The 27814-nt window shown below is 41.3% G+C and overlaps 1 protein-coding gene and 1 long non-coding RNA gene across 2 annotated transcripts; both read left to right on the top strand.

Annotated features, from left to right (window-relative positions):
• si:ch211-286o17.1 (hematopoietic progenitor cell antigen CD34) lies at positions 1 to 16236 on the top strand. The gene is made up of 8 exons (XM_067503927.1): positions 1 to 199; positions 8551 to 8646; positions 9356 to 9561; positions 10052 to 10156; positions 12166 to 12286; positions 12490 to 12542; positions 13659 to 13811; positions 14767 to 16236. The coding sequence occupies exons 1-8, from the start codon at positions 109 to 111 to the stop codon at positions 14953 to 14955; spliced, it is 1014 nt and encodes a 337-aa protein (XP_067360028.1). The 5' UTR covers positions 1 to 108; the 3' UTR covers positions 14956 to 16236.
• Positions 16237 to 21827: 5591 nt separating this feature from the next.
• On the top strand, positions 21828 to 22784 carry LOC137127240 (uncharacterized). The gene is made up of 2 exons (XR_010914398.1): positions 21828 to 22048; positions 22319 to 22784. It is a non-coding gene; the product is annotated as an uncharacterized lncRNA (long non-coding RNA).
• Positions 22785 to 27814: the final 5030 nt, after the last annotated feature.

The raw sequence follows: 27814 nt of genomic DNA, 5'->3' as shown, positions 1-27814 counted from the left end.
GTGCTTTATCCATCCTGTCTCGAGGAAACCCTAAACCACGCAGGCTCACCCAGCCTTCTCTCTTTTCAGTCACGCCCGCGCCCCCCACCAGACCTGTGCGAGCTCAGGATGAGAATGGCAGCATCATCTGCACGTAGAACAGAGGGGCCCTGCAAAATGCTGTTCTTCGCTTTCCTTGTCCTTGTCTCACTCTTCAATGGTAAGTAGTAGATGGCTTAATTCCAAGATGCTAAACTTTTCAGCGATTCTATAGCCATCTGCAGTGAGAGAGCGGGGGCCAGGAGGGGTGGGGTTGGAGAGGAGTGTCTGGTCGAATCTATGGTTTAACCCTACAACCTTTTTACAGTCTGGAATTTCCATACTAAAAAACTATTATATTAGATGTGAGTCGTTATATGTTTTGTTACCTTCTGATTAAGATAGCTTTAGTCCATGGTGCAGGAAAAGAACACTGCCTGGCAAATAAGGATCATTTTACATACAAAGCCATTTAATTATGTGGTGGCACAGGGAAATTTTAAATTATGATTTTAAGCCAAGAACCCTTATTTACAGTTATGAGTTTACAGTAAGCGTCTAAATTCAACTTTTGGCTTTTTGGGGGGGCTTTTTCCTAAAAACAAACAATTTGTGAACTTTCCTCTAGTACCGTTGCTTCATTTTATTGATCCGATTCCCATGATCTTCAAGGACTTTGAAACAAGTATATTTTTAGCTTGTAGTAATGTGAGGCAGCTGAAGCATCCAGAAGAGGAGGGTGTTGTAGTGTGATTTCATTTACAGTATATATATTTAGGGGTTTAGGATGGCATCAGGGATGGCTGATGACATTAAACTATGCGAAAAAAATGGTTTATATCAAACGTATAGTCTGAAAGCAACAGCTCTCCACATATTTAATGAAAACCAACAGGCCCAGTCAAGTTTCAGTAAAGTTAAAGTTTTTTTTTCTGTGAAATGACAAAAGTTTAACCAAATCATTGAGCATTTTAGTTAGTTGTTGTTAGTTTGAATTACTAGTTTGCAGTACATTTAAATAGAAGCCACTTTAGTTATTAGTTAAAAAAGAAACACACAAAAAAAAACGTCCTGCTGAAAAATACGACCAAATAGGACAATGAACAATGTGTAGATTTTACAAATGTAGAAATACTGCGCAAATACTTACATAAGCATAGGAATATTCAGAAATCTGTGTGACCGGATACAAATCACATTTCCAGTATTGGGCCATACCTTTTTTGCAGCGACAAGGAAAGAAAATATATTATAGATGGATTATTTGGAGAAAAGCTATGTCTGTGAAACCTCTTGGTTAGAAAAATTGTTTCATCCTTTCATAGTGGACAAGCCAAGTTCTGTTAAAAATAAACACAAAGCAAGATGTCAAACTGCGAGCTGAGAATGAACTACAGTCGTCCTGTCATCTGCAAGGTCCTGTGTCCTGGCAGGAAATAAATCAGACACACTTAAGTGTTTAATTCATTCTTATAGAAATTATATCAGCAGTGAGAAGCAGCCACATGTGCCTCGCCATCATATGAACCTATAGATTCTAAACCAGATGCTACAGATGTGCATTTCCAGCTTTTTCTTATCCTATAAATAAAAAATAACTCAGAACTTGTGACGCACTGCACTTGCGCTTAATGTGTCAAAAAAAAAAGATGAACAGCAATGGAGCAGGTGTAATATATCATATAGATAAAAGCAAAGACAAACAGAGATGGGCGGAGTTATGCAAGCAGAGGAAAGAAGGTTTAACTAAGTAACTTTAGTGAATCTGGTCCAACCTCATCACAGTAATGTTGCTGGACTACCTGGTAGCAGAGTCTAAACAGTAGATGATCAGAAACACTGATGGTTAGAAAGTCTCAGTCTTAAAATCTGAATACTGCATTTATAAACACTTTTTGCACTATGGTTTAAGCCCTGCCTGCACCGTGAAGTGGTTTTAGGATGCTCTCTAGTTAAGCAACCAACCCTGCCAAACTTGCTGCCAGCCCCAGAGTATGTAATTATGTAAATCATTGTTTGTGTAGTGCCCACTGAAGTAACAGATGCACCAAGAAACGATGTCAACAGCCGAGTTTGTCTTTCCTGTGAAGAGAGTAGCACAGTTGCAAGAAAAACTAACAGCACTGTTTGCAGTTCTCTGCATAAACTGGTGGTGAAAGGTGATCTGATCTTAACCAAATCACCAATATCCTACACAATATTTCTAAGCTGATAAAAGAGAAACAGTTGTGATATTTTATATCTTTGTTGTACACACCCATTAAACACAGAAAGGCATGGTGGAAATGGTGATAGTATCTTAACAACTGGTGTTACCACCTTTGGCAGCAATAAACTTAAACAAGCGCCTACTGTTCTTCTGAGCTTTAGCTACGCTGACATTAGCCTTTTAGGTGGCTTACTTCCCTTTGGGATTCAATTTACCTCCACAATGGCAAGTGGTCCAGGTCCAGAGGCGGCAAAGCAGCCGGAAATCATGAAGATGCCTCCGTCATATTTCAACGTTGGCATGAAGGTTTCGTGTTTCGAAGAGTTTGTGGTGCCCGGTTCTCTTTTTTTACCATACATGGTGCTGCATGTTCTTCCCAAGCCATGCCTCAGAAAATAAGATCTCAGAAGACCTACAATCAAGAGTTGTTGATTTGCATGAAGCTGGAACGCTAACAGAGTATTCTCACAGACTTTAGAATTTAGTCAGTCTACAGTTCAACATACTGTTTATAAGTGGGAAGATGATCTTATACTGTGGCTATTTTCCATTTTCTATTTTCCAGAAGTAGAAGCACAGCCACTTCAAAGGCACAATGCAGAATGTTTCATCTGTCCACAAGACACTTTCCCAGTAGTGTTGGGAAGTGTCAAGGAGGTCTTTGGTAAACTTCAGGTGTACTGCATGGCTGTTTTTGGAGAGTATTGGCTTCGTGTCTTCCCATGGATACAATAAAGTCTTTTGTGTATAGTTGAATCATGAACAGAGAATTTACAAACTCCAACGAATCCTTCACATCTTTACCTGTTAATCTTGGGTTTGTTTTTTTACCTGACGGTTCATTCTGCATTGTGCCTTTGAAGTGATCTTGGCCGTGCGTCTGCTTCTATGGAAAATAGCCACAGTACAAATCATCTTCCCACTTATAAACAGTATGTCTAACTGTAGATGGATTAATTTCTAAAGTCTGTGAGAATACTCTGTAACCGTTCCGGCTTCATGCAAATCAACAACTGAGATCTTATTTTCTGAGGCATGGCTCACATCAGCCAATTCTGCCTTTGAATAGCATGCGCTGACACTGCTCGAGGGTTTTTATAAGTCAAGGTTGTTCTAAACCTCTCCTCCATTCTGGTTTCGTCAATTGGATGCCAGGTTTGAAAACACTTGACCCCAGCTGACCTTTAGTGACATCAGAAGTTTTACTATTACACTCAGACTTTGTATGTTTAGTAGATGTATTCTTTATAGACATGAGTTTGTGTTTTATCACTTTATATACAATGTATTTGGGGATATTTGTGACTTTGATGAAGATCAAAGATTATGCAGAAAACTGGGAAAGTGCTAACAGTGTAAATAATTACCTTTTCTTGCGACTGTAGATACAGAAAGATTTTTACTTGCTTGAGATAGACAAATATGCTGCTTTTCCACTTAGCTGTTCACTAAGTGCACTTGAGTTCAGCATCTTGAAGGCCCGTTACAATTGTTTTTTAAAAACTGGATGTGTGTGCACGCGTAATTACTCTAGTAGATTTTTGAAACATAACATGTCTTAGATTTGTCCTGGACAAACACATTTTCCGCTTCCAAGTTATTGATGCCCAAATCTGCCTCACCCAGCAACAGGATCTCCTAGCAGTCAACCTGCATAAACTCAAACCAGACAGGCTCATTCACAGTAATGCACAAGGCAGTAAAACTATAGTAGGCGATTGTATGCGTGTGTGTGTTGGGAGTGGGGGTAATACTATGCTGCCGATTGAAAGCAGATGTCATGTTTCGTGATTATGGTCCCTGGAAACAGGCACCGCGTTTTCGATAAGGAACTGCAGTGGCCTCAGGGTTGGGTTGGGTGAATGCTGCAGCTGGGCAGCGCTGGGTGAAGTAAGTGCTGCTTCAAGGGCCTGATTGAAACCATGAGACCTAGTTGATTCTCTGCCAACGGAGGAGAATGGGCTGAGTTGTGCTATTAATCGCTGTGACAGGAACGATAAAAAGGGGGTGGGGGGGGGGGGGGGGGCGCAGTGGAGAGGGAGAATGGGGAGTGGGGGGGAGGTCAAGAAAGTGGGGTCAGCAGTCTGTTGTTTCAAAGAGGGTAGAGTTGCATAGCATGTTTAACCCTAAGGGACGGGGCTCCGGTGTCACATTCCTCAGTGCACTCTTAACACTACCAGTCAGATTCTTTAGAAACAGCATGAAAACAGCACGGACAGAATGACATGTTCATTAACACAGACTGCTGGCTAGAAAAGTCAAAAAGTGATACCAGCCTATAGGACATGGAAAACAATGAGAGCACATTAGTCATATTTTAACAACATGTTTACATAACTTTACAATGTAATGATTACCTTTTGGAATTCCAGTTGCGAGAAAGTTAACCAAACTAAGGCATTTTTTCTACTTTTCATACAGTGCACAGTGATACCTTTTAGAAAATCGATAAGTCAAAATTATAGCATGGATTACGTGAGGTCTTACAGGTTTTAATTAAAAAGCTACACAGAAAGTAAGTGAAAGAGAGGCGGAGTGTAGGAGGTGTGCTTTTGGATCAAACTTCTAACTGTTGCCAGATTGATGTCAGGGAGCCTCTAAAAAGAGCCTTTGACATCAAATTACGCAGGTCCAGAGGCAGCGGAAGAAAGAAAAATTCCACTTATTGGCAGTAAAAAAAAAAAGGCATAAAGCGTTTAGTGGTGTTACATTATATATAAACACAACTGCATTCACACCTAAAGCTCACGCCCACTTTCCTATAGCCAACTTGGACGCTACTCTGATGGTTTTTGGCAGTTGTTAAGCTGGATCATCCTTTCCTCCCACCAAACGCTCCCGCCCCAAGTCAGTAAAGCCTGTGGAAGGCATCCATCATGTACATGCACACATGGGGGATATTTCCAGCATGTGCTGTAACTATAACCCTGTTAGAAAAGAGGAGTAGTATGTTTTGATACTGTTCATAAAAGATGCCCTGGAGCCAATACACTTCGTCAGAACAGTTACTGCTGAACTGCATTCAGCTTCACAACCAGCAGAAACATGGAAATTCACATGGAAACAATCACATGCTGCTTTTGGCGGGAAGGGCCAGTAGGACATCAATCAATGGGACTTTGACACAGATCAGCCACCAACTTGTGCTGATCATTATCACCTCGCCATGCTCCATTACACAGGTAAAGGGGATTTTCCAGACGCCTGGAGTGTATAAGAAAATATCTGGGGGATTTGTCCCTTCTCAACATGTGCCACAGGCTTCTCCTGGAAGTCAGAGGCATAGGAAGGTCTTCCCATGGAAAAGATTCATTGGTGGCATTGGCAGCACTTTTATGTGGATAAGAACAAACATTTTACAATATAATTATTACAATCTTTCTATCCATTAGAGGACCTATAATAATTAGTTTAATAAATTGCACTGTAAGTAAAATTTACAAAACTGATGTGTGAGAAGAGTATAAGCTAAAGCTTACGTCTCACGTCAATAGATGCGATTAGCTGTGCGTGACTCGAGAGGGCAAACCAACAGGGAGGGTCGGTAGGAAGCAGGGCGTAGAGCTGCAGACTTATCTTCTTCCAGCGCCTGGTCCATTCCTCCATCCGGAGTCCCACGAGATGGGGGTGTGGTGTGGACCGTTTCCAGGCCACAGCCATCAATCAGAGGAATCGGGTGGGAAAATAGTCAACAAAGCAATGAAGTCAGGCCTCTTGCTGTATAACATATGGAGTTTCAAATGATTAGGACAATTTTGTTTGGGTAACCAGTATCTTGGCCACTTTTTAAACAATACTAAAAAAGAAGGAACGAGGAAGAAATGTGTGTGAGCACGGCCGGGGTGTGTATGGCACAGGTTGTGATGTGTAGAGGTTAGACTATAAGAATAGTTCAACGATTGAGAATTTTAGCTGTAGCTCCTGTTGACAAGAGTGAGTGGAGGGCAGAGGGGAGCGAGGTGGAAAGGTTTAGAGTTCACATTGTCAGGAAGTGTGCTGCACACATCCCTGTATCAATTACAGCACAAAACGGTACAGTTCAAGCGAGCAGTTCAACCTTAAAAAGAACATTCTTAAGTCTTCTATAAATCAAGTGTTTGGCTGGAATTAATAACATCCAGATTTTTTTTTTTTGCTACATTCAAAACAAACCAATGTTAATAGGAGACCACTCAGGTCATGCCATGTCTGTAAATGTTGGTCCGGAAAAGCAATTATACGGAGAAGTTTCCTTCTAACTCAACCCTGGTCTTTCAGGAAAGTTTCTATGAGCTTAATGAATGATGGCTGGTCAAATTGTTAGACATAGTTTGTTGGCTGTTGTGGCAGTGTTGCAAGAAAGACCAAATTTAAATTCACGAAATACATTTATTTAACAGACCCAAAAAGGCGTTCGACTAAAACAGGCACAAAGAGAGAAAAATGTAGAATATGCATTTCCTTCCCATAAATATATAGAAACGGTATAGTAGACAGCTGCAAGGGACGGTTGCTAAGCATGTGTGGGGCTTCCTTACTGCCCCACCTGCTAGCTAGGGACCCACAGTGTTTCTCAGCCTGTCAGCCTGGCATTAAAGTTTAGAGCAACGGGGGGGGGGGGGGGGGCAGAACACTGCAATAACAAACCTGGAGCCAATCACAAACCTAAGCTGGCAAACAACGAAGACAGACAAAGTGAGAGGGAGAACCCTCCTTCAGCATTGCATCATGGGGATGTTCTGTGAGTGAGCTAATGCTGTTGCTGTTCAAAGAAAGGAAGATGTGGGCAAAAGGAATGTTTTCTGGGAATACTGTGTTTAGGTTTAAATCTTTCACTGACCTGAGCAAATCCCAGGAATTGGGAATAGATGTTATTTAGCTCAGGATCCACAGGGTGTGGCAGCATATTTTATGAATTAACACAGAGCAAACAAAATGTAAAAGTTCTTCCAGTTTTTACAACATGGCACGTGAAATCATTTACAGCTAAAAGAACCCGACTAAAATAATCCTAACCAGATCTTTTTTCGGTTTATTAAGGACTTTTACCCCAGACTCAGACAGAAAATGGTAAAATGACCCATCACGTAATTCATAAATTTGAGATGTTTTCATCGATGCCATTAGCACCTTTCAGACACACATTTAAACAGGGTTGTTGGAAAATAATTACACTCACATGAATATTGTTCAGAAACCTTTTTTTTGTATCCCATTCTTGCCAAACTTCTATTTAGTCACTGTAACCACACGATAAAGAAAAAAAAAAAAAACAGAGTGAGACAGATTACATTTCAAAGTAAAAGACTTCATGACGTGATCCGTGGATTTCAGATCATGTTACTTACTGCAATAAGATCTATTACCTAATCCTCCATCACTGCAGAGGCCTCTGGGGACAAAAGGAAATCTTAATGTGCGCACACCAAAAATCTCTCAGACACTGCCTGAGTTCATGCACTAAGATGATAATTGATGTTAAGATATCACGCTTGTGAAAACTGCAAACCATCTAGACAATTAGGTGACTACCTCACATTACAATTTATTTAATCATGTCTGAGCAGTGATGTTGGGTTAATGTGGGATAATATGTCATGAACGACTTAGTTTTTCTGAAGAAGTGGATTTAAGATGAACATTAGGCAAGATCCTTTTCTATTGCACAGAAATTGCATTAGAGATCATTAACTGTTAACAGTTTTCATTAAACACACAAGGCTGACATCAAAACCAGTCACACTGATGCTTGTGGCGCTATGTAAATCTTTCAAATATCACCGTCTTGCCGTTTAAAATAAATTTCTAACTTATCAATGACAAGCAAATGTAAAACACAAAATAGAAAATTGGCCCCTAAAAACATCAAAAAGTGACCCCATGTTTTTATGAACAGGGTGGTTTGAAGCTGGAGATAGAAAGTGCTGTGAATGACAGTTCCTCAATGCATCTAGTGTGCACTGCATAGTTCTGATACAGAGCAGCTTTATAGGGAACATTTTAAACTATTTGGCACAAGTCCATTTCATGGCAGACTGCATGTTTCTCATGAGTTGAGTGATTTCCCCAAGACGCTCATAGCATCGGCCCCAGTGGGAGTGATAGGAGGTCAGATCTGCGGCTGGTCCAAGTCTTGTACTGGGAGATGGTTTATTTGCTCCGACTGTCTACAGAAATTACTCCATCAGGGAGTTATTCATTATAGACAGTTCTTAAGTTTTGCAATTTAAGGCAACAAAGTGAGAGTTGTCATAACATTCCACAATAATAAAATCTAAAACACCAATATTTGGCAGCATCAATTACAACACAAGCGACATTAAAAACTTTATTTGATTTTGCAGCAGGAGTCGTGGCACAGAGCATTTCTGCACAAACTGTTCCACCTTTGCATGCGGAGGCACGAGGAGACATGATCCTAAAGTCAACTAAAGCTCCTGGTAAGAAACACTGACTATTGCTTTCTTTCATTAGCTTGATTTATCATAGAGGACGAAGAGCTGCACTAAAAAAAAAAAAAAAAACAGACCCCCTATTTTACTCAGATCTTAGGGAAAAATAAGATAATATAAACAGAAAGAAGTTTGACAGCCAATTTGTGTGTGTACAGAAGTGACTAAATTGCATAACTAAATTCAGAGACAGAATTATTGCATTAAAGAAACACTTTGGGATCTGTCAAGCTGGTAGAAACTTGAGTACTAATTATCTAAATGATACAGGAAGTTGGTTCCACCTGAACGGGACAACAATTACTTAACTTATTCCTTTAAACCATTTAACCAGGTTATGTTGTCATTTTTCATAACTATGTCATATGGTAAAGAACAGAACAGCATTTCAGGCAGTTATTGCTGTAAAGCATAAGCCTGAATGAATCCCATTAGCATGGGTCCAGCATATATTAACATTTGAAGTGTGGATATGGCCCTAGATTGCATGAGGCGTATCAGCTTTTTGTAAATGAAATAATAGCACTTTTCAGAATTAACTGTAATAACCTTAGACCATTTCCTGAAAACACAGTCAAAGCCAAATGCCACCTTTGAAACCATAAAGTTAATATAGTTACCTTGATCTGCTGCCAACCTCTTCAATTAATGTGTGTTGTTTTAATATAAAAAACTAGCAGCTATTCTGCTTTTTCAGGACCAGAGCACTCAAAAGAGCAAACCAGTATTTTACCTACTGTGGAATTAACAGCAACGACTGAGGAAGATACAGCAAAAGTATCAGTAACAGCTACGCAACAGGTAGTCGAGGAGAAGGTACAGACTAGCACACCTAAAGTCATGGAGGTGAAGAGCCCAGCACCCATGCCCTCCAGAGGCGATGGCCCCCGTGACAAACCGAAGGTATGACTGTCATATTTTAGTGTAGAGATAAGGTTTCTCATTCGTTATGTGCAGTCTGCCTGTACCTGTAACATGTCATCTGATAGTAACGAGTGTCACAGAAGAACTACCACGCTCTTTAAAGATGAGCATTTAAAATACAGGGTTTAGAGCATCAGCAGCATTAGCGCACAAAAGAAATTAGCTTTTTATTAACTACTTATTTCTTTAGTGGTTGTTGGACGACACATTTATGCACATCAAACGTCTCAAACAACACAGTCACTTCACTATTTACAAATGATCCTTCTCTGAGCAGAAAAAAAAAATGTAGTAAGACATTTATTGTTATAAAATAAAGCTTTCAGCTTAAATAATACAGTGTATGGTAGTATATGAAGTGCATCTCAATCTCATGTCAGCGGAACCCTTTGTTTTTCAGTGCCATTCACAATCAGTGTGACAATAAGTTATTGGATCATTTTTAAGGGGTTTTGATTTCTCTCTGCAGCCGGAGCCACAGGAGGAGCCACAAGAGAAGGTCATCTGTGTCAGTAAGGAGGTAGCCTCGGACAAAAATGCTGTCCGTCTGGATCTCAAGACTTCCTCCAGCTGTGTAAGTTAAAAAAAAAACAAAAAAAACAACAACATCTGTTTAAATGTGATAATAATTTATTTTATTTATAAAGCACTTTACATTTGTTGACAAATCTCAAAGTGCTATACAAGCAGATTAAAAGCAAATAATCAAACATAAAATCGATGTAAAGCATATAAAACATAAAATAACAACAAAAAAAGTAATGATTACCCTAAAATGCTTTTCTGAACAGAAAAGTCTTTAACCGCTCTGTGAAACAGTCCACAGTCTGTGGTGCCCTCAGGTCCTCAGCCAGAGCGTTCAAGAACCATGGAGCAGCTGCTAAGAAAGCTCGGTTCTGGAGGGGTAGCGGCGATACATATTGGTAGAACGAAGGTGTCTTGTTGTAGATCGTGATGTGAGGAGTTCTTTAAGATATTGTGGGGCATTTCCAGATGCACTGGTGGGTAAGTAGTCAGAGTTTGCATTCAATGTGAAGGTGGATTAGGAGCCAGTGAAGTGTCCGGAGAACAGAAGTGATGTGCTCATATTTCCGCACCACCATAAGGAGTTGGAAAGGGCAACGGTGTGGCCAGAAAATGGATGAATGAAGCTGGTGGTTTTGGTGCTGTTCAGCCGAAGGAAGTTCTGACATCCATGCCTCAATGTCCTCCAGGCAGAAGGTGAGAGTGAATAGAAGTGTCTGGGAGGTCGGGCTCAACCTCACAGCTGAGCATCATCAGCATAGCAGTGGAAGGAGACTCCATGCTTGACAATGATGTGGCCCCGTGGGAGCATATAGATGTTGAAAAGGGTTTGCCCAAGAACTCAGACCTGTGGCACCCCACAGATGACCGAATGTGACTGAGATTAGGCATCCCCCAGGGCCACATACCGATACAGAAACAAATATGTTTGAGACAGAACAGAGAGAAAATAATATCAGGTTTGCAAAATTTAAGTGGCACTGATGATACAGAGAGGACAGGAATCAAGAAGTTCATGCATGTATCCACACAAGCCAAAAACCTGCACTAGAAAGAAAAATGATCACATATTTTCTGTTTGACAATAACTAACACTTCAAATGCCCATAAACCAATGAAGCTACAATGGACGGCTCACCATTGCAGTACGATCTGTAATATATAGGGCCTGAAGCAGCAGCAGGAGCAGCATGGGTGTAATATTAAAAAATAAATAAATAAAAAAAAATTCAACTGTCTCAAGTTAACAGCTTTGGGATCTTCAGAAATCACGTCTAAGCAGCTGTCCGAACCCAAAACATGGTATTTTGGCTAGCACTCACAATGCATTGTGTAACATTTCAACAATGCACCAACAGCTGTAAACAGGACAATACATAACAGAGGGGTCCTGTGTGCCCAGGACAAAGACATAAAGTGTACTCATGAAACCCAGAATGTGGCTGGATTGTGTTCATCCTTGCATTTCCTGGTGAATGGTGTGTACAAGCACAATATTAAAACTCCATTGTTCATCCACTGTACTTTTGTTAACTACTATAAGTGTCAGTGTAAGGTTTGTCAACGTTTCGGCCATTGGAGCTCCAATGCAGTTTAAGATAAAGGGTATTGAAAATTAAATCTTGCTCTAATAGCACAAGGTACAACCTGCCCCTCTTAGTTAACCAAATGTTTTTTTAATTGTTAGCATTGCTCAGTGATAAGGACTGAAGCAATGAGGAGGCTATGAAGCCTGTGACACATTATGAAGTGTGTTAGTTGAGAAAAGGAAAAACTGTCTGTTAGGAGGATGGAGGTATAAATTCAAAAAGGTGTTTCTGATACTGCGATACTGAAATGCAGTAATCTTGGTGGCATGACAACAGATCAGAGAGCTTCTTCAGACACAAATTCCCAAATACAGGTCCCTTTGTCCTGCTGACAGCTACATGCTCATGTAAAGCCAGGGCTCCTAAATGCTATGGCAAAAGTTTTGGGGCTCATAAACAAAGAACTCAAAACAGATGGAGGAGGGATCAGAGGAATATTTGAGACAATTTTTATCTTGTCTTTTTGCAGAAAGACACCAAGCTGAAGATTGAGAGTGTTCTGCAACAGCTGTGTGCTGAAGACTGTAAGCTAGAGCTGTACCAAGAGGAAAATTCAAAGGAAGCCCTTGTGTTTGGAAAAACTGTAGAAGGTGGGCAAATTAAGTTTGATAAAAACAAAGCATACCGTTAAATCTCTTTAGGTCTTCAGTAAATATGTGTTTTGGGTCTCTGATGAGCAGCCATTAGGAGGCTCTTTTCCATCTCTAAATTGTATCATAGCCAAGTATAAATTAATTAAGTAGCATCTTTATATCCAGCAGGAAAAAAAACAAACATTTTCTTTTGTTTGCAGCTGATGTTAATGGCATGACTTCAAAGTTCAACAATGACAACATCAAACACAAGGTACAGTATTGCTTCCTATGTCTTTTTAACTTTTTCAGAATATTTGTTTTGTTTACAGATATGGTTCATTACTCTACATGTGGAGAGGCCCCGTTGATGCCTATCAGTATAATGACACACAGAAGAGCACTGCAGAGATACTTACTTTTTAATGTGTTGTGCGAGAGTTGTGCTTTTAACCAATCAGAGAAGGTCACATGCAGTGGTGACATGGTAACTTGGGCATATCGTCGAGATACGGCATCAAGAACTTGCTACAGCTTGGTTTGATACTCAAAAGTTGCACATTGTAGCTTAAAATTAGGAACTACTCAAGTTAGGGTTAGCGTGAGACTTGTAATCACCTCACTCCGTTTGGCTTTGCTGTGCACAGCCCATCACGTATTAGTCACGACCAAACTCCAATTAATGAAGACTGCTGCAAAACACCTCTGATTGCCTAGAAGGGCGAGTCTTGCTCACAAGACGTTTAAAAGCCAATGTCTCTGCACCACTGACAAAGCGCTTCTATGACTGACTTCATGAGACAGCACCTGTCCACAGGTTGGACTAGTGCATGGGTCGAGCTGATACTTAAACCATGTTCAGCTGAGATGGTAAAGCACCCAGCACAAAGGGCCTATGAAACAAACCCCCGACAGTAATAGGTTAAACCTACTAGACTCAGCCACTATGAATTTGCTGTGTGACTCATAATTGAGCTCGACAGGAAAATACACTAGGGAGGAGAAAAACATCCTCTGAGTTTTCCCAAAAGTTTCGAGTTGCCTGGGTCACAGTTTATGTGACAAATAGAAAAGCCCACAAACAACCCACTTGGCAGCTTAAAAACATGTTTTTCCTAGAACCTAAGTGACTATCTTGAGTGTGACGGGTGTGTCTGTCACACCCTTCTATCATTGCATGTGTGATACACTACATCTCCCCCCTCAATCACCCATACGCCGATTTCCCTTATTGGCAATTTAGCAGTTGACGGTCATTCTACATTACAATGTTTGTAGTTTGCTCACCGGCTTCTTTTTGATGCGACACTGCCTTAAAGCCAGGGTTTGTGCACTAAACAAAAAGTGAAAACATAACTTAAATCCTTATATTCTTATTTTTTTTCACCAGACCGACATCGAAAAAGCTGTTCCTCATTCGGTCAATCCTCCCTCCAAGTGGGTCCTTGTTACCTTGCTGCTCAGTGGCCTGTTGCTGGCTGCACTGCTGGTAGCTGGTTATTATCTAAAGACACGTCGCAAGAACTCCAAAGGAGTCAAACTGGTGAGTGGATTAGTGGAAGTTTTGCTCTGTTGCCAAATAAAAAATGAATTTAAAAAAAAAAAGGGATAAAACTAAGACCTCTGTGGCTGTTAAAGCTTCAGGATAAAGAAAAGGGGGTTTTTCACGTCGTAAACATAAACGTTATAAGCTTGTTCAATTTTGTTTCAAAGACAATTATGAGGTCAAACATTAGAAAAGGGGTTCTGAACAAAACCCTGAGCACATTTTCTCTTCCTGTGTTTACCCCCTCAGGGTGTTTTGTGAGTAAAGAAAAAAAAAAAACCTAAGCCGACAATGATGGAGCTATTGTTACAGATCTAACCTGAGATAACAAGACCCCACGAGGTTCACTTCACAGTGACTGTTTATTTGAACAGGGAACATATGGATTTGAGGTTAAATAAATGGGTAACCACACATATACATCAACTCGAAACAGCAGTAAGTCCTCACTGCTGTTTCTACTTCAAACCCTTGACATAAGGTTCCAGATGTTTGTTTTTCCTCTCAAGCTCATGACGTCATTTCTTAGGGGTTTGCATGAGGGGGCGCTCCCACGAAACGATTCGGATGAAACAGCTTATTGACCCGGGCTGTTTCTGTTACAAGAATCCAATAAAAAGTTGGTGCTAACCCAAAACTAATGGTTGATATTTTAGCTGTAAAGCAAAATAAATAAGCCTTGCTTGTATATTGTTACCCTCTCAGCAGTAAAACGACAGTACCAACACGCTTCTGACAGCGCACACAGCTGAAACCCATAAACCTCATTAACGAAGAACGTATTTGTTTATCTTTGATCCACGACCACTAAGACAAATCCATTTTCCAAATCGCCACTTTCTTCACTTCACTGCACTTCAATGTTATATTTAAACACCAGTGTTAAGAGACAGATCTTAAACATCTCCTGATCAAACATAAGCTCTGACTCTGTGTGCTCTGTGCTCCTCAGGCTGAGTCTTTCCAGGTAGACGAGGAAAACCAAGCCAACACCCTGGTGTCCGTGGCACCCCTGCCCCAGGAGCCCATCGATAAGCCCACTGCCAACGGAGAGTCTCCTCCGGAAAACGGGACAAACCCTGCCCCCGCCACTAACGGACACTCTCAAACCCAGACCCAAGTGGCTGACACTCAAATGTGAATCATGACAGCCCACCCTCCTCTTCTCATCTCAATCACCCGCTTGGACACAACACATACAAGTCCTTCTGCTTTCTCAGAGAGACTGTCCACACACTGAGACAAATTAAACATGATTTCAGCGAAGGCATTCACCTTCCCTCTTCCTCTACTAAACCTGAACCTTTCAGGACGATGACGACAACACTGATGAAGCTCGAGACTATGATGACAATAATGACAATGCCTGTAATGTGAAATGTTCAGGTTCACTGCTCCTTGTTGGTATCAAGGGGAGTCTACACACACTATGTATAGGACTGAGACTGATCAGCAGGGTGTTGACTGGGGCGTAGCTGCTGTAATTTCAGTCTAGTTATAAGAATCATAGTAGCCTCACTAAAATAATGCCAAATAAGTTCTGCCAATCCTTGACAAGAACAGAGAACGCTCTGTTATTTCAGCCCACAGCTGTGGTGCAATGATCCAAATAAGTCCAGGCAGATGAAAGGAGACCTGTTTTTGGACTGTGTCATAAAAGGACTGACATTCACTGCTTCTTGATTGTTTGTTTTTGTGTGTGATTCATAAAATGTTTGTTTCCATAGCCTCTCCATTTGCCTTAGCCCTTTTAAGATCTATTACATGTGAGATAGGAAAAATAGGAAAATTTGGATTTAGTGAAGGATTGCTACATTTTCTAACAGATTATAGGTTTTTCAGTCAAAGTTGACAATGGTTGTATGGTTTAATCACTGTTAACATTCCTCAGAGAAACCAAAGATCAGCTGACATAGTAAACATCTTTGGTCTTGCTGTGGAATTGAACAACGCTTTCAAACTGACAAAAATGCCAGAAAATTATTAGCATTTGCCTCAATGCTTTACACCAATTGCAACTATTAACTCAAGGTCAGTAGCATACATTTTACACACATTGATTTTGCGGGTGCTGGGCATTTACATAGATGAGGGTATTACTGTACAGGATTTCTTTCAAACACCCTGCTCTTACAACCATCTTTGGGAATGGTGAAAGGCAGCACCATTTTTAAACTCAAAGAAAATAAAATGCCAAACATACTGGGGGTTTTCGCATACTGATAAACAAAATTCCTGCCCAGCATACAGCAACTTTAGCGTTCCCAAGATAGCCTTTATCACCATGTTGATGTAAAAGATTTTTTGCCAACACTGGTACATGTTTTTAGCTTTCTTGATTATGTACTGCATGTGTAAATAAGCCTGCTTTCTCTCTTACTAGTACCTGTGTCTGATTCATAAACTGTGGTTGTTGACAAAACCCTTGCGAGTTTCCTTTAGCTGTGCCTACATGGTAAGAAGTTCCAAAATGTCAATCCCGACCCAACTGTTTTACATTTGTTGTCCATCATCTCAAAGTACACATTTTTCCATGACAAACATGGGGTTGGTAAAATTTTATTTTAACTCTAAAAATGCTCAAGGTTTACATGTGTCCAAGAAGATTTACAGGCATAATGTATTTTAAAAGTAGCACTAGAAACTATGATTATGCATTTTGAATTGGCCAGGATTACAGTCATGGTTTCTATTGACATGCAAATTAATACTTTGACTAAGGCAGACATTAACAGACCACAAAAGCCTGTAGTTTGACCTTTCATATTACAAAAAGGTATTCAAAGTATGCCACTAGTGACGTGCTGCAGGGAAGTCAGTGGAGTAATGGTGATTCTTCCATTGAAACATTAGAGACAAACATCACGACCCAAAAAAACATGGACAATTTTACTTTACCTTTAAACTCAAAAGCTCAACTGTGATACAACATACTTTAAAAGCTTGTGCAAAGCATAATTATGTCACATTCAAATCAATCAGCCACAACATTAATACCACCTGCTGACTTCAAAATAAAATTGGATGTTTTTTAGAAAAAGATATGTTGAACTAATAAATGCTGATGTATCATTATGGGCCGACCACCTGGCAGCACATAAAGTGCTTAAAATCAGCTCTGCCTTTACAACCTGTGATCTTTGTCCCTTAGTTTACTTTTTTTCTTTTTTGTCAGTATTGTTTAAAATACAACGTTTTCTTAGTGGAATACTTTTACTTTTGTACATTACGGAAAAATGCGATGATTTGATTAGCACTTCGTAGTAGTGGAGTAAATTATTTTTGGCCAATACTGGCACTTTTACTTGAGTATGGAGTTTGTGTACTTTACCACCTTTGGACACAGTATTGCACTTTTCTGTGTATGGGGCAGTATAGCTTCAGACTGCTCAGAGTGGCCCTGCTGACCCTCATCCTCTATAACATTAAGACCCCTAATGTGGTCAGCGCCAACAACAATACCACACCAGTAAGTTGGATCATGGCATCACACATGTTGGAAACATACAGTATGTAATTAATCAGTCTTGTCATAGAAAACAAATTCCTCAGTTAATAGTTCCCATTTAGCCTCATTTGTGAATATTTGAATGCGCTCATTATAGTAAATGCCTTCCTGTGTATTTTCATAACAGCCCAACATGCACCGTCATTGGCTGTTTTCTTCTCCTTGAAGTGTAATAAAGCTCAGCATGAGATAATTCAGCAGAACAGAACCTCAACACTGACTCAGTATGAAGAGAAGTGCCCTCATTCGGTTTCTCATTCTCACAGGTCTCTTCAACGTCGGCATCTGTGCCATCTTTGGAAAGAATATTTTTTTGCCCAAACAAATGACTTGGCCAGAGGCCAGAAAGTACTGCAGAGACCACTACACTGATCTGTCTTCAATCAACAGCCAGGAGGAGGAGGAGGATATAGAACTTAAAGTTCCTGTCTGGATTGGCCTCTACAAAGATGCCAATGAAAGGTGGAGCTGGTCGGGAGGGAAAGCTGCATCGTTTTTCAGATGGTCTGAAATAAATAATACAAGTGAAAATGAAAGATGTGTGGTTGACAGTGGCGGAGGCTGGCTTAAAATGAACTGTAAGCTGGAACTGGGGTTCTATTGTTTTCAGAGTAACCTTGTTTTGGTGAAGGAAAACAAGACGTGGGAGGAGGCGATGGAGCAGTGTCACAGCCTGAATAAGAACCTGGTCAGCCCGTCCTCTGAATCTGCCCTGGTTCAAACCCTGCAGACTATCAGGGAAGCCCAGACAGACCATGTCTGGACCGGCCTACGTTACCTGGCTGGCAGCTGGCTGTGGGTGGACACGCATCAGGCCTGGGGCCAGGACAAGATGCCATGCTGCCCGATCTGGAGTCAGCACTGTGGGACCCTGTCAACGATGGAACAGTACTGGAGCAGCTGGGACTGCGCAGAAAAACTGAACTTTGTCTGCTATTAAAACACTCAGCTTGCTCTGAAACATACTATACAGGCCGCCCGGTCAGGGAATGTACTATTAATCATATTTCAAACAAAGTTTCTGTCCCTTCTCTAAACAGACTGATGAATAAGATTGTTCTGTGTGCTGTGTGTGTTTGTGCTAGCATTCATCATTTGATTAGAAAAGTAATCAAAGTAGTATAAAGTAAACATGAGGAAAGATTACAGTATTAACAAGGTATCTCAGTTCTTAAACCATTAGATATATTTTTACTAGAATTGATGCTTAAGCAATTAATTTTGTAGTATTTTGATTGCAATGCAATGCCAACGTTACAGTGAATTACTTAATGTAAATACAGTAATTAAATCGCTCAACTATGGGTCATTGTCTGCTTATCAACCTTTATGTTTAAATATATTGTTTTTCCAAAGATCAATTTTCTATCCTTAGAGTAAATCAATAATAAATATTCATTAAAGACAACTTGTGGTTTTACTTTAACACAAAGGAAAGATTATACACTGTATTAAACATCTTATTGGTTCATGGATTGACTGACATCACACCTAACATTTATATTTCTATTTTTTAGCATCTTCAGTATTACTTTGGGAAAGCATTCTTATTGAAATAGAAAACCAATAAAGAGTTGGTACAGTTCCTGTTCTTTTGTTGCTCTTACAGTCAAACGTGACCCAACGCTAGAGCCAGTGAGCGTCTTGAATAAATTGGTAATGACCTATGGTCTCCTGAAAATGGAAGTCGTACGACACAAGGTCATCGGTCATTTGGGTATGAAGTAGTACGCGTGTGTGAAAAAGACTGTTTGTGTATGTGTGTATGCAGTTGTATCATTCTGGCTGATGTGACCTTTTTAACCCTTGTTGTTACACTCTGAAAGCCAATGCATGCCTGCTGTTATGGTTCACTTAGCCTCTAGTCAAAGTCCACTGGGCTACAGGCTGCCATTGCCTGTACAGCTGCTGTAAAGCTGAGTAGGAGCAAAGGTCAGTGTTTGTTGATAGCAACTCAGCATGGATCGTGAACACGGCAGTATCATTCTACTGCTGAAGATCAACAACAAACATCCCAACATGTGGAATGTCAGCACATTTACATCAATCTCTCTCATTTGTCATACATCCAGAGCCTCAGTTCAGAAGCTCCTTGTTTTACTTTCATTCTTGTGCAATTTTGCTTCCCAGTATAATAGATCATAGGACAACGGCTTTCGGCTTATCCCTTCAGGGGTAGGCACAGCGGAACATGTTCTGCACGTTGATTTGGCATGAGAGCATCCGGCGTGAAACCTTTCTGCCACAACCCTCACATTTTATCCGGGCTCCAGATCTGCACTAAGGTCACCCTTGATGGATGGGCGGGGCCACACCTGGTGGGATTCGAAACCTTGGGATTCTGCATCCCAACCCAATGCTTTACAAATGATCCTTTTTTTTTTTTTTTTTTTTTTTAAATCAGAGCTAGATCTTTTTCCTGAGATTGGACTTCAGAGCATTGCTTAAGTAAATTCAGATGTGGATACCAGGAGCTAACATTCCTACCATCATCAACCCGATAACAGCTCCATCCACTGCCTGTCCTACAGCCACCTCAAACATAACAACATATGATCAGATGCATCCCTCACGCAATCACAAACTTTTCAACTCTAGCCAAGCATCATAATCTACTGTATAAGCAGTGGTGGAAGGAAGATTCAAACTCTTTGCCCAAGTAAACGTATCAACAGTTCAGTCCCCTGATGGAGGAGATGGATTAATCACCAATTGTCAGACTGGACAGAAAAATAACCTGTGGAGCAGGTGTAGAAACTTCACCCATGTTATCGAGCTTCCTGCAAAACCAAATGATGCTACAGCATCTCCACCTACTGGACATCCTTCGTCATTAACAACCACGGGGACTAGTAGCTCCTGATTTGTCTCACAGAGCCTCACCTGACCACTACTTTCAAATTAAACTCATTTAGATTTCGACATTAAAAGCTGAATGTCCAAGTGGTTTACGGCTCATTAACGTTGCTAGAGAGAAAAGTTAACACGATGGCTTATTGCAAACGCAAAAATGTTGTTTGTTTTGCGTGTTAACTGCAATAACCTAATTTCAGATTTGGATTTTAAAATTTGCCTGGCCCGAAGTTCAAAATGGGCCGGATTAAATTAAAGGGTACTTACTTAAAAGGGTGTGGAGCTCTTTGTATTAAAGCGCCACAAACGCCGTGAACCGTAGCCATTCGGAACTTTTATTTATCATAATTTGGGCAGGTGCGCGAAAAATGGCGTAAGTGGTCAATTACCGTAATGGACACTACAATGGAGCAGTGAGTCACGTCTCTTATCGTAAATTACAGTCAAGTAAAGGAGTGAGTCACGATTTACAGAGGGTTAATTTGTTCTGATTGTTTGTTTGTCAGAGAGAAACAAAAAACAGGGGGCCAATATTAAACCCACCTCAGAACTGTTTCTTCTACGTGCTGCATCCTCAGATGGTTTATTTCAGATAATCAGTTCAAACAAAAGTCGAGCAGCCCTCTGAATGTGTCCCCTCGGAGTAGTTCTTATCTTATCCATCATAAGTAAACAGCCTTCATCTGCTGGACACCTATGATGTCAGTGGTTTATGTAACTATAAAGGACAATAAAGTCCATGTAAACGCAGCGATGGTTATGTCAAGCCCCCACCCTCCAAAGGGAAGCATGACACCACAACTCTGCCACGGCCATTTTGTCTCACACTGCCACCTGCTGTAAGATACACGACTTTGCAATTGGACGTTTTGTTAGACCGTCACACTGTGTGATATGATGCTGGACCTTTGGATTTCGCAACATCCATGCTTCCGTTTCCTTAATCGCTCCTCCTGTTCAGGCTCGCGGGGGGCTGGAGCCGATCCCAGCTGTCATCGGGCGAGGGGCGGGGTCCACCCTGGACAGATCTCCACGGCTGTCACAGAGGCCACCACAGTCAGACAGTCACCGATTAACCTAACGTGCATGTCTCTGAACAGTGGGAGGAAAGTACCCGCAGGAAGCCCACGCAAACAGGGGGAGAATATATTACACAACATGTTTGACATAAGTAATTTACCATTTTAAGGACAAAGCAAATATTTAATGGTTAGTTTTACATTTTTAGTAATTAAATTGCTACATTGTACAGGAGCTCCCAACCTTTTTACATGTGGCAAAAAAAAAACACAAAAAAACATAACAGTTTATCTTATTCATCTCCTTTGATCACAGTCTGATTTGGACCTGTGTGTTTTAGGAACAGTCTGTGCTTCCTACACCCCCGCAGTGTCCCAGAGGCCTGTGGCCATTGGCATCCTTGGATGTTCAGTGTCTGTATCTGTGTTTATACGGTTTTGTTTTTTACTCTGCCGAAACAGAAAAATATGTTCTCGGCACGACATCTGGGAGCCACGTCAAAGGGAGGTAGTTTACGGTAAACGGCGTCCGTGACCATGTGACTTCGCCGATGTTTGTAAACATGCGTCAGCCACATGTGATTCTGGCGCTGGGAAAGACTCTCCAGCCCGCCGACCAACCAGCGTCTGGGGGAGTGTCAGGGGCGGGCTTCCAGTGTTGCGCTATGGAAAATCGTTATGGGGATACACTGTGATAAGCGTGTGCTCAGAGATAGATAACAATTACGACAGCAACGCTGAAACAGGAACCCGGTGGACTGACCATTGACCGAGGACCGGGTTTTGACTGACGCCGGCCGGGAAATGAACGCGACTCCTTTGGTACGAGAAGCAAACCGACTTGGGATAAACACGTAAGTTCTTTATGTTGTTATGGAGCCAGAGCGACATAATGCTGCGTATGTGGCGTAGAGAATACCACTGTGTAATTCATAACCACTCGAGCGCTGGGTGAAAAGGTAAGAATTGAAGCCCGGAGGCGCTGTAAAAGTACAAAGAACTGACTAATGAAAGAAATAAAATTAATGTGCTGTAATCGCAAACGGCACGCGGGTGCTTGTCGGTGGATGAAGGCTGTAAACACTTTTTCTAATCATGATGTTTCATCATCGACATGACAACAGGTAAATTAAACTGCGTCAGCAAGAAGGACCGACAAGCCTCATGAAATCCAGTGGGAATTTCCGCTGCGATGGTGGAACATGCTGTGATGGCATGACAGCGTAGTTGTGCTCTGCTGGAAACTTGACTTGTGGCTGATTTTTTGTTTTAAAAGCAGGATGTAAACAAAGCGTGGAATCGCCAGGGATGGCGTGTGAAGGAAGAGCTCGGAATAGGATGCTGCGCAAGAGATGGATAGTGCGTAATCCTGTTGTGGAAGAGGACGCTGTTACGCAGTTGGTATTGGCACGATCATTTAGCGCCTCATGGCCTCGTGCTCTTTTTTTCTTGTGTTATTAGAAACAGTTTGCATCAAAAAAGGGTTTACTTTCCAAACATGGTCACAAAATGACGCACTGAGTGTTGTTTTGTTGTTCTGTTGTCATTTCGCTGGAAATAAAAACTTGAGCTTCAACTGAGCAAAAACAATAGTGACGCAGCTTGTTTTGTTTTTGTTTTTGTTTTGTGTTTTGGTTTGTTTGTTTGTTTGTTTCAAGTGTCAAACAACATTTGCTGCGTCATAAAGATTCCAGAAGGTCCTTAATAGTAATCTGGCTCTTTAGTGCGCACTTGATATGATGAAAACAAGCTCTCTGTCTCAAACAGAGGGGGGTGCTGTCGAGTAACACAATGTTTAGTATCATCTGCTGTGAGGAGATGTTGATGTACAGGTATTCCTAGTCTCCACCAGAACTCTGCAGTTGTTTTTTTAATTGTTGTTGGGGGTTTTTTTTGTTGTTGTTTTTTTCTTTTTCATTTCTGGAGGATGTTTTTATCTCATTTTGTACTCGAATCATGGCAAACATTAACGTAATTACGCAACTTAAGTAAATATTCCAAAGCCTTGAGCTTCCTCCAACTGATTTGTAGTTTTGTATTTGTCAAAGCTGTTGCTATGAGGTCCATGTAATAGATTTATCTCCCTTTGTTAGAGATGGTAATGCACACCTGCCAGAGCACAACAGGACACTGACACGCCTGATGTGATGACATTCTTGTTGTCGACACCGAGGCCACTGGCCTCTCCTACCTTGCTAATGACCCTGAGGAAGGAGGGTGTGGTTCCTCACGCTGCTTACCTGCCCGAAGGACAGGAGAGTGCTTCCTCAACTCACACAGCTTCTGAGGTGAAAATGAGACACACGCAGGAGGGGGTAAACTCCTTCATGTCAAGTGGATTTGTTCGGTCAGTGGGTGAATCAGCAGAGTTGCTAAACTGCTGGCAAGGAAAGAGAACGAGGGTTAGAGAGGGAGAGAGAGAGAGAGAAGGGGAGGGGAAGGCGGGGGAGCTTTAGAACTTTAATTATGTTTACTGAATAGAAACTTGACTCCTGGACAAATGTCATTAGTATTTTTGATACAAACAGGTAAAGGTCATGGGAGAAAGAACCTGCTGGTCACTGAAAGAGCAGCAGGCAACAGAACATCCCTTATGCTTATTTGCATTGCTCTTAACAATTAATCAAATAATATATACTCTCTATGACGTGCTAAGTGCCCCTAGAGCTTATGAGAATGGTTTGACTTATCGTGACTCATAATGTTTACCATGCCTTCTAAAGCTGACCAGTAGAACAAGTGACCCACTTCCACAGACAAGGAAACGTGACCTCAATAGTTATTTTGCTATTCTTCTGGGGAGGGGCGCTGCCTCTCAAGTCAAACAAACAGAAGAGCCCAGTACAAGTGGGCTAAATGCGATGCTTTCAGCCTAGTTTTATTCAGAATCGCTGCTTTTTCAACTGGGGCAAATGCAATTCAGCAGACGCTGTCCGGCCAAAACTAGGTGCAGCGAGCAAGCGCTGCCGAAAGACTCCTAAGGAGAGGCAGTGTGAATCTGCAGATGGATGTGTGTTTACAGCGGGGGGTAACCTCAGCTGTGGCCAACATAAACCTTTCACACAGAAAATGGTGAGCGGCCCACTGTCTTTCCAAACAGATCCCTCCTGCACACAGATTATGGAATAGGAGGTGGCACAGAGCCGGGAGATGACAGTGCTAAAATTAAACCCAGAGCGCTGCCGGTCTCGCTGGATGATGATGTATTAATAGACAAGTATGAGGCAGCATTCATTTGCAGGTATCATTAGCAGCTAGATACCTAACATACTGCGAAAATGACAAAATAAGCACTGTACGCTGGTGTGCTGAGGCCCCAGAGGGACCTGTCTTTGCTGCCATTATTAATGGCCTTGATTTTGTTCCGTGCAGAAGTATGTATTAACTTCTGCAAATACTTCTTCAAGATAGACCATAATACATAGGAGGGTGAAATGGTGAGGAGCAGCCTATTGTTGCTTCAGCGTTTTTGTCCAAAATTAAATAAAAAGCTAAGGCACTCAGTGGGGAGCAACAATCAGGTTTTCTCATTCCTGGAAACATGATTTGCTTTTTCCAGAGACACCATACAGCTGCTTTTAAAATCTTTATGTAGGGGTTTATCTCCAATTGTTCAACTCATAAAACCACTCCTGTTATCTGCAAAGCTTCTGATATTTCCCAACAGGCAAGAGTCCAATCCAGATCAACACTCCCGTGTGGGGCCTTTCCGTTCTGCAGCAGCTAGAAGTAAGAAAGTGTCAGGTTCATCCCAACGTGTCCGGGCTCTGACGCCTCTCAACATTTCAAAATTTGTTGCTTTGTACAGAAGATGATGCAACGTAGAAGGAATTAACCGAGCTTTGAAATAATCCAAGGATAATTGGTCCTTTTAGAACATTGTCTGTACGGGGAAACTCTGCAGGGAAGTGAAGTCTGTCCCACCTTTGCCTTTGTTTTGCAGTTTATCAAAACGCCTTTAAATCAGAACGTGAGTATTTATATACAATACATAGTGATATGCTGTATATGTTGTAAGCAGGACGCGGAGAATTTGGGACACATTCTGTCATTTTTCTTCATTGAACCAACATTGAGAAGTGGTTTTATACACACGTTACCTGGATGAGTTTGCCCTTCTCACTCCTGATAAATTAGGATCTCTAATCTAATCTGTAAGAGGATTAACCACCTACCCTGTTTACAAGTGTACACATGCAGACGACACCACGCCCCAGTGTCACGCACACCCCCACAGTTCATTTTACGTCACCTGCTCTAATGTGACCCAACCCAGTGGCTCTCTCTGTGACACAACTCGGCCACTAACGTCTGCGCTGCCTGATGCACAGTGGGGTTTGTTTATCGTGGAGACATATTATATTACCATTCTCCGAAGAACTATTTGACTCCTAGTTTTTTCTGTTTCTGTGTCTGCTGCTCGAGATGGACGGTGATTATAGTTTCGATATGATGGCTTCACATTACAGCAATTGCTGCGAAAATCACTTTTGTTTTGGATTTAAAAGCGGCTGATGTGCCTTTAACAAGCAGTAGTGGGTCAGGTGATTTGGCAGAAAAAAAACAAAAAAACCCTCCTCCGATGCAGAAAGCAGGCCCTGCACACACGCAGTGGATGGTGAAAAGAGCGCGTAGTAAAAAGAGCCAGAGAGCTGCAGAGAGGTAGATACAGAGTTCACAAACAGCACTGTTACATGGGAGGAGTCAGAGGGGCAAAAACAAGGACAAGACAGATGAAAGCAGCGTTGTGGCCTTTAGACTGCACTGTCTGAGTGACTCTCAAAGCTGAAACTATTCATGCAAATGCTGGGAGTGCGAGTTTCAGGTCACAGTGAATGTCCTCAAAATAACGATGGCAAGTCATATATGAGTATGTTGGACAAAACATAATAACCAAATAATAACCAGTACAATAATCAGTACAGCTGCTTTTGTTCAGAAGCCAAGGCACTAAACTACCAGTGAAGAGGATTAGGGAGTGACAGACAGGGAAATTGTCCCCGAAAGACACATGAAGGTTTTGGATTAGTTGCTACGTCACCTTTTCCCGACAACAGGACAACAGCGTGTGAAACAGTGTCAAGACAGGATAATGCAGTGAGTTTTGCATATTAATTGTCTTGGTATTCCCTCTAGATATACCGAGCTGCACGCCACTCCGCGATGGACAACAGGCGTCCATACTAATGAATCCTTACCTATTCTTGGGGACTTATTGTTCCATCTTACATCACAGGCAGCTTGACTTGGACTAGGAGCAGGGCTGGATGCCTGAGGCAGGACCCAGGAGAGGACACAGTATCCTATTGTGTGCGACAGAGAAGTCTACAGGGAGCAGCGAAGCTCTATTTATCCACAGTATGATTCATAGACAGTTTTTGTTAGGATTCATCTCTGGTGCCAGTCTGCTGCCGTACCCATTCTCATACCAAGATGTTGGTCATCTGATGCACTTCTATTACAAGGAATTGAGCTGCTGTGTTGCTCCTAGACGTACTGGCCATGACTCGGTGGAGAGTCTGCCTCTTCCTGGGGTTCTTGTTCGTTTCTCTCTGTCTTGTTTTGTTAAACAGAGGCAGTGACACACACAAGAGTAGGGAATTACTTAGAGCTTATCAATACATAAACTAAACCACTGTGTGTTTCCAGCCTGTTTCGGATTTTTGCGCGTGCGATTAGCAGGTGGCTATTCTGCTTCACATTAAACACCCACCTGTTGAGATGATAGCGATCAAATATTCTTTTAAACAAATTTGACACAGCAACTTGAAGGCAGTGCTTCAAACAAACTGGAGAGGCCCACAAAGGCAAAAGAGGTTTGATTTGTGTTTGTGGGTCAGCGTTGTTTTGATCAAATTGCCATGAGAAGAGCAGATTGTCTCAAAGAGGTGGAATGTGTTTTCCTTTATAAATGCAGCCACAATAAAAAAAGTTAGTTATGCAAGTTATACAACTAACTCCCCCTTAACACATTTCTCCTGCTGTGGTGTGAATTTCCTTATTTTAGTTTTTTAACTTTGATCTCACTTCTACTTTATTCCAGATCTTTGTTTCAAAATAAGTGTTGTGGAGATGATGGCTCTTTAAGAATGGTGCATTAGCCTGAACAGTTTGGGAAACACAGGAAAAGAGCATCTGCCCAAAGGACAATTAGATTAGTTCCAATTTAATACAGATCTTTACATAAATCAAATGTGAGCACTGGTAGATTGAGGCACTTTTTAGGATTGTAATAGAGGTGAAATGCATTCAACATGTTGATCAATGTCATAGTCATAATCTGATGCTGAGTGTGCTAAAGTCAAATCAATTCTAAACTGTTTAAAAGTGAAGACAGTGTTTTTTTTTTTTTCTAATTGCAGAAGTCGGCAGAATTGAATATGTGTTTTTTTAAGTGCATCCTCCCCAGGAAACTGGTTTCAGATGGTGTCTTAGAGTATAAAATCTCATCTAGCACCATTTGAAATCGGTGTTCTTGAGCAGGAACAGACTTCAAGAACGACAACAGTGCACGGCCTCGGTCACTGAGTTGCCACAGTTGCAGTTCGGCTGCATTATTTCCATCCATATTTTTACTGTTCCCGGTTTCTGAGGTATGATACAGTCAACTGAGTAGATGA

Source organism: Channa argus, chromosome 5 (assembly GCF_033026475.1).
Source record: "Channa argus isolate prfri chromosome 5, Channa argus male v1.0, whole genome shotgun sequence".
Taxonomy (NCBI): domain Eukaryota; kingdom Metazoa; phylum Chordata; class Actinopteri; order Anabantiformes; family Channidae; genus Channa; species Channa argus.
The sequence above is the reverse complement of the archived record's forward strand: the minus strand, read 5'-3'. Positions and strand labels throughout refer to the sequence as shown.

Bases quoted from the DNA above. Each gene is read 5' to 3' on its own strand.
- si:ch211-286o17.1 (XM_067503927.1), top strand. From the start codon at position 109: ATGAGAATGGCAGCATCATCTGCACGTAGAACAGAGGGGCCCTGCAAA. The intron at 8,647-9,355 runs GTAAGAAACACT...CTGCTTTTTCAG, and splicing joins AAAGTCAACTAAAGCTCCTG to GACCAGAGCACTCAAAAGAG. The intron at 13,812-14,766 runs GTGAGTGGATTA...TGTGCTCCTCAG, and splicing joins ACTCCAAAGGAGTCAAACTG to GCTGAGTCTTTCCAGGTAGA.